This window comes from Aulonocara stuartgranti, assembly GCF_965226115.1.
Source record: "Aulonocara stuartgranti genome assembly, chromosome: 15".
Classification (NCBI taxonomy): Eukaryota; Metazoa; Chordata; class Actinopteri; order Cichliformes; family Cichlidae; genus Aulonocara; species Aulonocara stuartgranti.
The window spans coordinates 17,168,513-17,183,106 of record NC_138951.1 but is presented as its reverse complement, the minus strand read 5'-3'; the positions used below and the strand labels follow the sequence as shown (position 1 = coordinate 17,183,106).

The following is a 14,594-nucleotide window of genomic DNA, read 5'->3' as shown; positions in this document are numbered from 1 at the left end:
TGCCAAAACAGCAGCACATTTTTCTTCTCAGCATGATTTCCCCTCTTTGCAAGCTAAGCTTACAAAATTAAGAACCAAACACCAAATGAGCTCAAACAAACACACGATTTGTGCAGTCTTTCCATTTGCTCATTCAGGTTAACACCTCTCCAACCGACAAATCTTTATTGTTAAGTTTTTAAATCAAAATCCAGCCAACTGACCTGACACCCGAGTGACATTGGGTCTTCCGCAGGCTGAAACAAGCTACCTACAGTTTCCATTAAGGGTCCTGAATCTGAGACAGACACGCAGGCACCAGAAAAGTCAGCTCAGCTCTGACCTTAGGACCCCTCAGGGTACAGCGCCATTCCCCGACATCTAAACCACCATTCAGTATCATCGCACAACTATCTGTTAAACTCATAGCTCTGAAGCCTGTCAAATTACACATAAGTGTATGTCTATTAAGCATCAATTAGATAAATTAGACTCATAAGAAGAGCCAAAAGAGCTTCTCTGTGTCTGAGAATAGGAGATAAGCATGACTACTTCTATGTCAAAAGATGCATGTGTATGCTATCACAAGAAGCAGCAGAGGTGGGGGTAGAGGTGACTTTTGCTATGAAATTCTCCCTTTCCCTTGATCTTTGGCTAGAATGTCTTATAAGTCTGTCCTCTAAATGTCTATCAAAGGCAGGATGTTACATTCCTGACAGATGAAAATTGGAAGGGTAAGGAAACATCACATCTTATTTAGATACAGACAAAGGCAAAGATCACAGCGCATGTATGAATAAACCACATGGATGAAATAGACTGCAATAGTGCAGTACCAAAGAAAGCTGAGACATTTGCAACCTGACCAGAAGAACTAATTTATAGAAATGATTCATATGTAAGTCTCTTCGTGCAGATCTCTCCTTAGGTATATCTGACGTTTCTGCAAATCTGAGCTCCTTCCCGTGCTTCATAAATCTCTCAATAAATTTTCTTATTTAGTATAAAAAGTATAACAGCTGTTTATATTAGATGATTCGACCAAAGAATTTTTTTGTAAATAACTGCCTTGGAGGTTTAAAGTGTGAAGCTGACATCTGTTTACACCGGGAAGCCGAAAATAAGGAACAGTCTTGTGCTGTTCATTATCCACTATTAATGGCTTATTATAATAGCAAAATATTGGTATTTCTTAGAGAGCATCTGTGCTACTTATATGTAAGAACAGCAGCTAAAATAGCTGCTCAACATCCCTTCTACACTTCAACCAGGAAAACAGAGCGTGTTAGCTGGCCATCTTAAACAAAACTGAACAGTTGTGCGTGGTCTGGCGGGGAAGAGTTACTTTAAAGAAATTGCATCATTTCATACTGGTTTATATGTTTTCTATATGTCACTCCCACTTCCCACACTTCTGTTTGGTTGAGCCTCAATCAATCAAGCCTAGACCTGATGCTTGGTGCACTAAAAAATGCCCAAATATGCTAAATAAATTATATAATACCTTATTACATAGTTCTTCTGAACTGAATGGCAATGAAAACAATGTGTCAGTTCAGGTGTGCTGCAGCAACACCTTGAAATGCCTCGGGCATCTCTGGAGTGAATACGTCGGCTCCTAGCGGATAGATCCGGAACTGCAGCAAACTGAGGCTCATAATCTGTGAAGCTCAAGTCACACCAAATATACTCTGATATCTAGCTTTCATCTGTTTAAGCACAGGTAAAAAAAAAAAAAAGTGGTTCATTGTGTAATTTTTATAGTATTTTTTAAAGTTAATACACCACAGTATTAGTATGAGAAATATAACAAGTTTATATAAAAAGTTCAAAGCAGAAGTAAGTCTGAAAACAGACTTGTTTTTTCTACTGTGAATGTTAGAAACACGTCGCTATAAATGTGTCACGTCGCTGTAGCTGTGCCTGTGAGGGCTGATGGATGGACGCTGAGATGAAACACTGGACTATTAAGACTCTGAAGGCAACGCAGTGAAGTTGGTCCCGCAGTGGAAAATGCGCGCTCTCTCTCTCTCTCTCTCTCTCTCCTAAGAGGATAAGGTCGTCCCTTTTTCTCCCCTCACCGTGATTGGACGAGGCTACTTCTTAGGAATGGCATCAAACTATTTAAATAGCACTTTGTCCCCCCTTCGGCTTAAAAAGCTGTATTTTAGCGGCTGACACCGGAGGGAGAAATTTCTATATAACAAAAACTAAAATACAATAATTTCTTTTTGTCATTATTTTCCTTCTTTTCGCAGTGGAACTTTACAAATATATGTATACATAAAAACAACTCGTCACAAATTCATGCTTGGGGATTAATTGTTGGATTTCTCCAGATTTTTCCGGATTTTATTACTTTGGACCTGCTGCTTTAAGCAGGTAAGTGGTAAATATTCTGAGTGTTTTTGCAGCAGCGTCAGCCATCGCTCTTTGGGCAGCTGTATTTTAGGTGTATACCTGCTGCAGGCTGACTCTTTCTGACAATATCATTAATGCTTTAAATTAAAATGGAACTGCTGTGTTTTTGTGGTTATTTGTCACAGACCGCAGATCACCATGAAGCTGCCGGGGATATTTTTGTTATTGATGCTTTGGACCTGCGAGGCTGCGAGAGTCGCAGGTGAGTTTGTCTCAGTTTGAACTGGTTAAAACTTGTCAGTATGATTCTTGTGGAAGATAAGGGGAAAGAAAGCTTGTGTTTGTTTTTTGTGTTTGTTTTTAATTTAACCTCCTAAGACCCGAACTCTTCCATGGCATGCAATTTTGATTTCTCTTTGATATTTGGGCATATTGGTACCCAAACAATGTAAAAACAAAGAATTACCAGATTTTTTGTTTTACCTGATTTTTGTTTCTAAGAAACATGAGAGCCACTTATGAGGATATTCGTTTAAATTTTCGATAGAACAGTAGCAGTATAATGTCTTCGTAAGTGGATATCAGGCCCTTGTAGAGCAAAATTTAATATTTTGGTCTAAATAACCCAAAATGTGATGTCCACATATGTGGACGCCAGGTCCTAGGAGGTTAAAAAAAAGAATATAAAGGAGCTGGTATGGCTTTAAAAACGTTTTGCAGTACTCTAAAAGTGAAAACAATAGAAATCCAGCGCCTCACAAAGGCTGACTCCTTATTGTTATTCACCCGCAGAGAGTCGAGACGACAATAGCGTGTATGACTTGTTTGAGCTCGTCAAAGTCCCCAGCAAGAACCACGGGGTGACCCTGGTGAAAGGAGACGACCCGTACAGCCCCGCCTACAAGATCCTCAACCCGGACCTGATCCCCCCGGTCCCCGAGAACTCGTTTAGGGACCTGATCGATTCCATCCATGCCGAGCGGGGTTTCCTCCTACTGCTCAACTTTAAGCAGTTCAGACGCACCAGGGGAAGCCTCCTGACTGTGGAGAAGAAGGATGGATCCGGACCCGTGTTTGAGGTCGTCTCAAACGGCAAAGCGAACACCTTGGACATTGTTTTCTCCACCGAGAACAAGCAGCAGGTGGTTTCCATCGAAGATGTGGGTCTGGCTACGGGTCAGTGGAAAAATATCACGCTGTTCGTGCAGGAGGACTGGGCAAAGCTGTACGTGGGATGCGATGAGGTGAACACCGCCGAACTGGATGCGCCAATTCAGAGCATCCTGACGCAGGAGACTCCGGCCAGCGCGCAGCTCAGGGTTGGCAAGGGAGCCGTGAAGGACAAGTTCACGGTGAGAGCTGAGAGAATGGAGCAGCATATGTCAGGAAGGAATTTCTTTTTAAATACTTTGAGTGTGATGAACTTTTCGAATTGTGTACCGGTGCTTAAACTGCACACTCATACTTGCAGGGGGTCCTACAAAACGTGCGGTTTGTGTTTGGAACGACTCTGGAAGCTATTCTGCGCAACAAAGGATGCCAAAGCGGTGAGTACTCAAAGTGTTTACCAATCACTCATCTGCTCCATGCACTCTCAAGTGCGAGCAATTCCTTATCAAAGAAATCTGCGTGTACTCCGTTTGTCTGCTGATTTCTGTACCAAACACTGCCCGAGAAGCTGTTTACGAGATGCCAAAAAGGAATGCCAGTTTACAAATATCTCAGAGCTCTGTGGTCTCACAGTATGTTCTCCAGCCTATGCAGAATGAACTAATTACTTTTTTGCATAATTTACTGCTGCGGGGCATTATGCTCGACCTTATTAATTAATATATTACCATTGAAATAGTATACTGATTCACAGCAGTATTTTTCTTTCAGCCATGACTGACACCATGGTCTTGAGGAACCTCAATGGCTCCTCGGCCATCAGAACTGAGTACAGTGGCCATAAGACTAAAGGTAGGCATTGCTGCATCTGATGCACTCAGTCTGCAAACTTTTCTAAACTATATGAGAATTAAATAATTTTAATCTGAAATAAAAATTAAGTATGTTTTTCTCACTGTTGTGTATTCTGGTGAAGACCTGCAGATGGTGTGTGGCTTCTCCTGTGAGGACCTGCTCAGTATGTTTAAAGAGCTGAAGGGTCTTGGTGTGGTGGTCAAGGAGCTGTCCACTGAACTCCGCAAGCTGGTAAGGAGCAAACCCAGAAGACAGTGTAGAAGAACCTAAGTGACGTCTGCCTCTTTGCTGGTTATCTGTTTGCCTGTGTGTACGTCAGATGTGTGTACAGTTGTCTGTATTTTAATCAAAGGAGATACTGAGCTCTTAAATATTTGTAAAGCTCTGCACTGTGAATGAAACTTGAGAAGGCATCTGACAGAAAATCATCTGTAATTTCAGCAAATCAGTATCAGAAAAACTGCAAATGGTTTTTACTGTGTAGTTTTACTGTTTATTACTCTGTACATCATATAATTCTTTCCTCTGTGCTGACGCTGAATTTGCTTACCTCCTGCATTTCTTCAGAATTGTATCTCTGTTACTTTGTGAATTTTAAAAGGGGCTTCACATTTTTTCTCTTTTAACAACCAAGCTAACAACTCATTATCATAAGTCTATTTTTCTTGTTTCTCTTTTCCTCAGACGGATGAAAACAAGCTTATTAAATCCCACATTGGAATTCACAGTGGTGTCTGTATCCACAATGGCATCGTTCGCAAGAACAGAGACGAGTGGACCGTGGATGACTGCACCGAGTGCACTTGTCAGGTGAGATCTCCACAGCACTCCCACCAGTGTACTTAAACACACGTGTGAGGAGGACTTACTCAATGCTCTGACTTCTCTTTACATGTACACACACACAAGCACGCACACTGTGATGACAGCCCACAATGGGCAGACACACTTAACCACAACACAACTGATCTGGTCAGTAATTAGTAAGTAGTGTGGCGACTGGGCAGGAGGCCAACAGTCTTTATTGTTGTAATGACAGGTCTGCTGTCAGAAGTTCAACTTGACTGTGGCCTTGAGGGGCTTGAGGGACTTAAGTGATCCGTTGCCCATAATTAAGAACAAGACCTTGGCTTTGACAAGTGGACAGGAGGATGTAGATGTAAAATACTTGGGAGGAAATCTTCCTGCATTTCACCAGTGGGTTCATTTGCTTATTTCTCCCTGTGCAGATAGACTACTTCTTCCAGGTTCCGCTTTTTTCCCTGTCAGTGATCAGTTCCTGGAGGGAGAACATTAGCATGCATAGTCAAAAGGCAGTTCTTATGCCTGAGTCATTCATAGTGAACCCTCACAGGTTGTGCTGGCAGGCTGGCTTTACTTGTTCGGGGCTCTGTGCCCAGTCCGGCTCCATTCTGAAACCCATATCCATTATTAGGACTTTGGCCTCTTTCCCACCCTCCCCTGACCTAGTCGGCAGGTGTTGGCTGCAGGGGTCCCCGTTCTCAGCCAGAACTCTTGCTTCTCACTCATTCTTCCATGATTAAACTCACATGACCAATAGAGAATTTAATGAGATGGTTGCACGTACATGGGCGAGGCCTCGATTAAAAACATATCTTCAAACATGCACTAATTTAAATGGATTTAAACAACCCCACAAACTCCACATTAGTGACGCCGTTGTGAAGGGTCCAGTGTTTCAAATTCCATTCAAGCACTGGGACTTGACTGAGTGCCTGGACTGAGTTTGGAGGAAAATTGCAGCAAAACTTGAGTGATATCCAAATATTTAAAAATGAATTTGATCTCTGTGCTTTTGCAGAACTCTGCTACTGTGTGTCGCAAGATCTCCTGCCCCCTGATCCCCTGTGCTAATGCTACTGTTCCCGATGGAGAGTGCTGCCCACGCTGTGGAACACGTAAGCATTTCTAATCTACGATCTCCAACACATTTTATTATGACCTGCATAGCTATACAAAGACACACTGTAATTAAAATAATTATAGGTATGCAAACCTGCACTATAAATGTTACATTAATGGTCCACATAGTGTAAAGTGTATGACATTTCAGCTAACACTGTACCATTCCCTGAGCGAGCTGTTTCTATTTTATTTGCCATATAAAACAAAAAACCACAAATATTTCCCTTGATGTATTGATGTAAAGCTTTCTCTTCATTAGAAAAAATGCTAGTTTTAAAGATGATTTAACTGCATTAGTATGAAAGGGTGCTTATGTGTTTGGAACATTGGCGCTTTGTGCTCTAAAACATCTTTGAATCTTTAAGTTGAAATGGCTGCAATTTGCCAAATTGGTTAAAGGGGAATGGAAAATTGGTTTTCTGTTTAGTGAAGCCATCTTTTACATGAGGGGAGGTGGCATGTTCTTCATACCTTGGCAGACTTGGCTGCGATGCTTCCCTAAAAGTAAACATTGGGAGCCGCATTCATCCCGGCCTCAGCCACTTGCTGAAGTCATTACAGACCCAGGGTCATGTTTTCAAAAGCTGTTTCCTCTTTGGAAAACATAAGCCAGTGGGGCATCCCTGTCCATCCTGAGGACAGGAGGCCTTTCTATTTCTCCAGTTAGTCCTCTACGTATGCTCACAACAGCTGTGTCTCCCAGTTAAATCCAGACCATTAGTCCACTGCTTTTAGAGCTTCCCCTCCTCATTTAAGGTTAGGGGCTGTTTGCGAGGGGGTGCTGCTTCGCTGCAATAGCTCTTTTATTGTCTCCCTCTTCGCCTCCTTCTCATATTCTCTCCCTCTCCCTCCTGCTCAGCGAGCGACTATGCAGAGGACGGCTGGTCGCCGTGGTCTGAATGGACCCATTGTTCCGTGTCATGTGGGCGTGGCATCCAGCAGCGTGGGCGCTCTTGCGACCGTATCAATAACAACTGTGAGGGCACCTCTGTGCAAACCCGAGACTGTTACCTCCAGGAGTGTGACAAGCGCTGTGAGTTAACTTAACCAACAACAAGAACAGACAGAAAATATGTGTGACTTTTTTATGATTTGATGTCACCGTGGTTCAACTTTTTGGCTCTTGATAACTGATCTCTGACCTTGTCTTGTGGCCTTTAGTCAAGCAGGACGGCAGCTGGAGCCACTGGTCACCATGGTCATCATGCTCGGTCACCTGTGGTGCTGGTGTCATCACCCGAATCCGCCTCTGCAACTCCCCAACTCCTCAGCTAGGAGGCAAGGACTGTGTTGGAGAAGGCCGGCAAACTGAAACGTGTACAAAGTCCCCGTGTCCCAGTAAGTTTCTTCATACTACAGTTGGATTTTGCTACTGTGTAAAGCAAGAGAAGACGTTGATCATGCTTTCTTCATGTCTTCATCAGTCAATGGCAACTGGGGTCCCTGGTCTCCCTGGGATTCATGCAGTCTCACCTGCGGAGGTGGTCAACAGACTCGGAAACGCCTGTGCAATAATCCTGCACCACAGTACGGCGGTAAAGAGTGCGTCGGTGAAGCCAAGGACATCCAGAGGTGCAACAAGACCCCCTGCCCAATCGGTGAGGCATTTTATCATTTAAAGGAGTTCCACATATTCCATGTATTTGGTATTTTTTATTATTCATGTTTTTAAAATTTAGTCTTTACAGGATTATTGTTGGCATCCACTTCAATGTAGGTTTTATTTATTGAAGTTTTTTTTTTAAATATACGTAAGTGTACCATCTCAATGAGATCATAACTGGAAGATTAGGATTACTAAGATTAAAAGCAGGTTACATATGAAGGATTTTGATGACTGCATTGCTGTGTTCAGATGGATGTCTGTCCAACCCTTGCTTTGCTGGTGCCAAGTGCACAAGTTTTCCCGATGGTTCCTGGAAGTGTGGGAAGTGCCCAGCAGGATACACTGGCAATGGGATCAAGTGTAAAGATATTGATGAGGTAAAACGTCTTTAGCTGTTGTTCAATGATTAAAGCAGCTACAGTCATATATTAGAATTCAGGCAACATCGTAACCATAACTGTGATTCTTTTTTTATCCTGAAAACAGTGCAAAGAGGTTCCTGATGCGTGCTTTGAGTTTAATGGGGTGCACCGCTGCGAGAACACCGTTCCAGGCTACAACTGTTTGCCCTGCCCAACTCGTTACTCAGGACCCCAGCCGTTTGGCCATGGTGTGGAGCAGGCCGCCGCTAATAAGCAGGCAAGCAGATTCCTGTTTGAAGCCAAAAACAGAGCAAGAGAGACAACTTTTATTAAACAAATACTGATAACAGGGAGAGGTCATACTAATGTGTTGTGATGAATATGTGCCTTTCTAAGGAGAGAATGTCATGAATTTAAACTATGCAGAGCTCGTCTCACCACTGATATTCATCTCATCTTCAATCTACAGGTGTGCTCACCCCGTAATCCCTGCCTCGATGGAAGCCATGACTGTAACAAAAATGCCCGCTGTAACTATCTTGGACACTTTGCTGACCCCATGTTTCGATGTGAGTGCAAACCTGGTTATGCTGGCAATGGCCATATCTGCGGAGAGGACACAGATCTGGATGGGTGGCCCAATTCAGATTTGGTGTGTGTTGAAAACGCCACCTACCACTGCAAAAAAGTACGTAGTAGCAAAGCAGCTGCAAAGAAATGTCAATGTTTTTGCAGAGTTAAAGTGAAAATATCTAAATATTGCTTATAATGGCTGAGACTGACTCTGTTGTTGTTCATTCAGGACAACTGTCCCAACCTCCCGAACTCAGGGCAAGAAGATTATGATAAGGATGGCATTGGAGATGCTTGTGACAATGATGATGACAATGATGGTATTCCTGATGATAGGGTAAGTAAACATTTCCAGACAGGAAATAAGATTGTACAAGGAATAAGTGTGAAACGGTGCCTGTGCACATCTTTTTGCATTCATCACGTTGTCTAATAAGAGGACAGGTGGAGATGGGGGTAGGGTAGAGGAGGGTGGCGCTCAAAAGAAAAACAAATGTTTCTCCCAAGGCTGAGCCAAAACCTCAAATTCCAATGCTGAGGTTCTGAAGGAGCTGCGCTGTGTGCTGCTAATCCCAACATTTGATGCAGGAGAGAGCCTACAAATAAAGCTGCTTTTCATCCTGCATCACCCCCTCCCTGTAAATGGGCAGGGAGGGAGTTGGAAATTACAACCGCAGCACCTTAAAAACTGTCATTGACTCTTTCTCTAACACTGCATTTTTCTCTTTTTCAAACAGGACAACTGTCCTTTTGTGTACAATCCCAGGCAGTATGACTATGACCGTGATGATGTGGGTGACGGCTGCGACAACTGCCCCTACAATAGCAACCCAGACCAGACAGACACCGACAGCAACGGAGAGGGAGATGCCTGCGCAGTGGACATTGATGGAGATGGTGAGACCTGCAAACAAAAAATAATCAGCATAACTCTTAGACAATACTTTTATATTTTCTGCTTTTGTGCTGCCTTTTCATCTAATTTATTTCCGTTTATGCCAGGCATACTGAATGAGAAGGACAACTGTCCCTATGTGTACAATGTTGACCAGAGAGACACAGATCTGGATGGAGTGGGAGACATGTGTGATAACTGCCCACTAGAACATAATCCTGATCAGGTGTGTAAAAGCAAACACACGCATTGCTGTTACCCATTTGCTTCAGTCTTACCCGGCAACAATAATCCACATTCATCTCCCGGGCTCTCTTTTATATCTCCCTTTCAGTCAAAGCAGGCTTCAGTAGTTGCTGAAGCATTATCATGGCATGTAAAAGGTGGAGTAAATCCTGTATGCAGCTGAAGGGCACATTAGTTCAGTAAGGCGTGGTGGGGGGCTAGGGCTACACTGAGAAAGAGGAATGTGTTAAACAACAGGAATTAGGAGAAGAATAAGGGAAGGAGGGGAAGTCTAAACTGATGTGCTTTTTAAAGAGTGAAGCGCACAATTAAAGGCCAAAAGAGACATGTTCAGACATGAATGCAGCTGTTATTTGGTGGTGTATAGAGTACAAGTAAGCTAATACTCAATTTTCCCCATAAACCAGATCTAACTAGGATGTTTAAACACTCTAATTTTGCAGTTGGATTCAGATGATGACCGCGTGGGAGACAAGTGCGACAGCAACCAGGACATTGATGAGGATGGACACCAGAACAACCTGGACAACTGCCCGTATATTCCCAACGCCAATCAGGCTGACCATGACAAGGACGGCAAAGGTGACGCCTGTGACCATGATGACGACAATGATGGCATCCCTGATGAAAAAGACAACTGCAGGCTGGCGTTCAATCCTGATCAGCTGGACTCTGATGGTGAGCAAAGTTGGACATGGATACATCCAAGCAGTTTTATGCTGGAACACATATATCTATACACCCTGGGTATTATTATTATTATTATTATTAAATAATTTGGATTATGTATTTTTCAGGTGATGGCCGTGGAGATGCTTGCAAAGATGACTTTGATCAGGACAATGTGCCTGACATCTATGACGTGTGTCCCGAGAACTTTGACATCAGTGAGACAGACTTCCGCAAGTTCCAGATGGTTCCTTTGGATCCAAAAGGCACCTCCCAGATTGATCCTAACTGGGTCGTCCGCCACCAGGGCAAAGAGCTGGTTCAAACTGTTAACTGTGACCCTGGCATTGCTGTTGGTAAGTACCAACGATTTCTCTGGACCAAATGTGTAACTTTGCAAAGACTAATAGGAAAGTTTCTTTTTTCTATTCAATTCTTGTCGTGACACCCTTTCAACCTGTTTTTGTTCAGGCTACCATGAGTTCAATGCAGTGGACTTCAGTGGGACTTTCTTCATCAACACTGACAGGGATGATGACTATGCCGGCTTTGTGTTTGGCTACCAGTCCAGTTCCAGGTTCTATGTGGTGATGTGGAAGCAAATCACACAGACCTACTGGTCACATAAGCCAACTAAGGCACAAGGTTACTCTGGCCTGTCCATCAAAGTGGTTAATTCCACCACCGGCCCAGGAGAGCACCTCAGAAATGCCCTCTGGCACACAGGCAACACCCCAGGACAGGTACATTGGACTTCTGTTCTTTCATGGACAATTGAAACATTTATTTTTGATAATCAAACCTAAATAAAATAGAAAAACTCATGTCTTTTATTTATTTTTTTCACACGCTTTAGGTTCGCACTCTCTGGCATGACCCAAAGAACGTTGGATGGAAAGACTTCACTGCCTACAGATGGCATCTGATCCATAGGCCGAGAACAGGACACATTCGGTGGGCAGAAAATAATTTTGAGTCTGTAGGTAGTTACCCTTCATGAGTTTGGCATTCAAATGTCTAATTTTTCCTTGATTTCCACAGAGTTGTCATGTATGAGGGTAAGAAGATCATGGCTGATTCTGGTAGCATCTATGACAAGACGTATGCAGGTGGAAGGCTAGGTCTTTTTGTCTTTTCACAAGAGATGGTATACTTCTCAGACCTCAAGTATGAATGCAGAGGTAAGTTTTATTTGAAAACCACTAAAGTTGACATTGTTCTATTAAAATGGACTCTAGAATTAAAGACATTAAACAAACCCTCTGCAATCTCTTCATGTTATGTCTCTTCCTTTTGACAGATGCATAAATGTACGGCGCAGGAAGCTCTGAGGAATGCACCTTTTTGTATAAAGTATGAACTTCTATATTCTCATGCAAAGTCCAGGGACCGATTTATTGCCGCAACTCTTTATTTTTGGGCATGCTCACTCAGACTGGGCGAAGGGCATATGGTTAGCCTCAGGGTAACTTGAAGCCGGTTTGGAAAGAAAACCAACCAGCTGAATGCCATTTGAGGATCAGAGAGCCCCTTCTCCACCACCATCCTTAACATCTATAAGAGCAGGGAGAGGTGAAAAAAACCCCAACAAAGCCTGTAGGTCACCAACACCTTTCTATCCCCGCTCTGCCTGCTTTACCCGCTCTCTGAAAGACCTCATTCATCTCTGTACAGGAATGGCTCCTCATAAACAACTATGCACTTCCAAGTCTTTACGTCTCTCTCTCTCTCTTTCTGTCTCACCTCTTCAGCCTTTTCTGCCTCACTTTCTAGATGGACTTCCCAAAGAAATAAAGAAGAATATTTCCTTTGCCTTACCAGTCTGACCAGGATGTAGATCCTGGAAATACAACTTATGAGGACTCAAAAAATGAAGATGACATTTTGTAGGAATTTTTGTTGTTAATGATTTAAGAAAACTGTTGAGAGGGGAGCAAGTTAGAAATAAGGGGAATATGATGCTGTGGATAAATGTTTGCATGCATGTACAGAATGTATGTGGAAGACTAACCATGAATGGAACAAGAAAGTTCTTAAATCTTCTACCCTAAAATCTCTAGGGTAGAAGAACTATGAACTGTGTTTGTCTCAATTTGAATACTTCCAAGAGCAGAGTTCCAAGTAGCACAGTATGTACACTGCATACTTACGTAATGCATGAATTCCGGCAAAGTTGTCTCAAACTGAACATGCTAAAACATGTTCCTAATATAAAAAAAACAGTTGCTTTTGATGAGTTAGCTAACATGTTTTGTAAAAATTTGCGACTTCTTGAGCCTTTGGTGATTCTTTTAATACAGAATTACTCAACAGTGAAGATTACAGTTCAATTTAACATACCTAAACACCAGACAAATCCATAACATGCACTGTTTGGTGTAAGCTAGAAAAAAACCCTGCTACTGTTAGCTAGCTAGCTGGAATTGGAGCTAGCTAGTGGGTGAGAAATGTACAGCATTTCATATTGATCTTCTGACTGTTTTGAGTATCCTATCTGGGTACTTGTGCTCTTCATGATGCCATATGTGAGCGTTTTGTCACACTTGCCTTATGGAAGTATGCAATGCAAGACAGCACTGGTTTATGTTAACTATCATTTACATACAGGTATTGTTGGTTTTTTTGATGTCATCTGGTTGTCTTAACAACTCTCAGGATTAGATGGAGATAATTATATTTTACAAAAAGTTGCTTGAGTCTATAACCACATAGTCAAAATTTCTTCCAAAATACTCCCTATATCAGATCCTAACTGTAGAACTCGAAGAGATTTAGCCCCCTCAACTTTTGGGGGAATTTGCTATGAAATAATGTAAATACATCTAATTTATTGATTTTTGCCTACAGTGTAGGCAGTAAACAAAATTTTTGTACTTTGAAAAAGTAAAAGTATCCTTCCAATCACAGTGAAAATTGACCCCAAATCAGGTACGCTTAGATACAGGATGCATAACATTGTCGTTGTCTTTTATCTCCAGAATTCGTTACTCTTCAGACAGGGCTATTTAGCATGAAGTGTATCTGATCCGTGTGCCTTTTCTTCAGAGAGAGATGAAAAACAAAGGAGATCGTTGATGTACAATTATTACCTCATTGCTGTTGTATAATTTGATCAAACAAAAACATAAGTACTTCTTCGTATTCCTTTGAAATGATTGACATCTTAGTGCTACTGTAGCATGAGCTGTAAATAATATAACATGACATAGCTACAAATACAGCAGAGCTCCCAATCCCATGATTTACTACAGTGAAAATTATAAGAAGGTGGGATATTTCTTTTTTTTTTTTTTGTATTTTGCTTTATCACGTATGTCCAATGCGGTTTTTAGCAGATAAATTATTGTCCTGTTTGTCTTAGTGGTTTGTGAGACGCTGATTTTGTGTGTGTGTGTGTGTGTGTGTGTGTGCGTGCGCGCGTGTGTTTGTAGAAATTTGCTATTTAAATAATTTATCAGGATTTGCTGCCTTATTAAAGGGCACATGTCCATCTGTATAAACGGTTTGCACACTGACGTGAGGATGTTATGTTCTTTATTGTTTTTATCTTTTTTGTTATTGTGTATCAATGTTACCAATATTTTTGTACAATTAGTTTTGCTTGTCTGTAAACATTTTCATAGTTGTACAAAGCAAAATGCTGTTTTTATTCATCACAACTATTTTGTTATGTATTTTAAGACAATAAATAGTTGTTAACATTCTCATTACTTTATTGTTTTTCATGCCATCTAGCATTGATCAATCCACGATTTATGGAGAACAGTGACTCTCACCAACAAAATCCATCAAAAACGCAAGTAGATTTGATCAAATCTATAGATTCAGCGCACAGCAATCAAAATTACTCACAGTCAAATGTTTCCCCTACTTTCTCAGAAGCACAGATAGACTTGTACATTCCGTCATCTCGATGATAAAGGCCTCATGAGGAATGTGGCGCAGGTGTCTCCTCCTTAGTTTGATCTGTGTGACCTCTTTTGCAATATGCAAATATTAGGTTGACACAAAC

The 14,594-nt window shown here is 41.9% G+C and overlaps 1 protein-coding gene across 1 annotated transcript; it reads left to right on the top strand.

Moving 5' to 3' along the window:
* The first annotated feature begins 1,953 nt into the window (after positions 1-1,953).
* thbs1b (thrombospondin 1b) lies at positions 1,954-14,292 on the top strand. The gene is made up of 23 exons (XM_082505235.1): positions 1,954-2,361; positions 2,526-2,602; positions 3,133-3,692; positions 3,812-3,887; positions 4,222-4,302; positions 4,427-4,536; positions 4,990-5,115; positions 6,128-6,224; positions 7,091-7,264; positions 7,393-7,569; positions 7,656-7,829; positions 8,087-8,214; positions 8,324-8,476; positions 8,669-8,887; positions 9,002-9,109; positions 9,510-9,669; positions 9,775-9,893; positions 10,357-10,591; positions 10,711-10,938; positions 11,054-11,325; positions 11,439-11,536; positions 11,624-11,763; positions 11,883-14,292. The coding sequence occupies exons 2-23, from the start codon at positions 2,539-2,541 to the stop codon at positions 11,888-11,890; spliced, it is 3,507 nt and encodes a 1,168-aa protein (XP_082361361.1). The 5' UTR covers positions 1,954-2,361; positions 2,526-2,538; the 3' UTR covers positions 11,891-14,292.
* Positions 14,293-14,594: the final 302 nt, after the last annotated feature.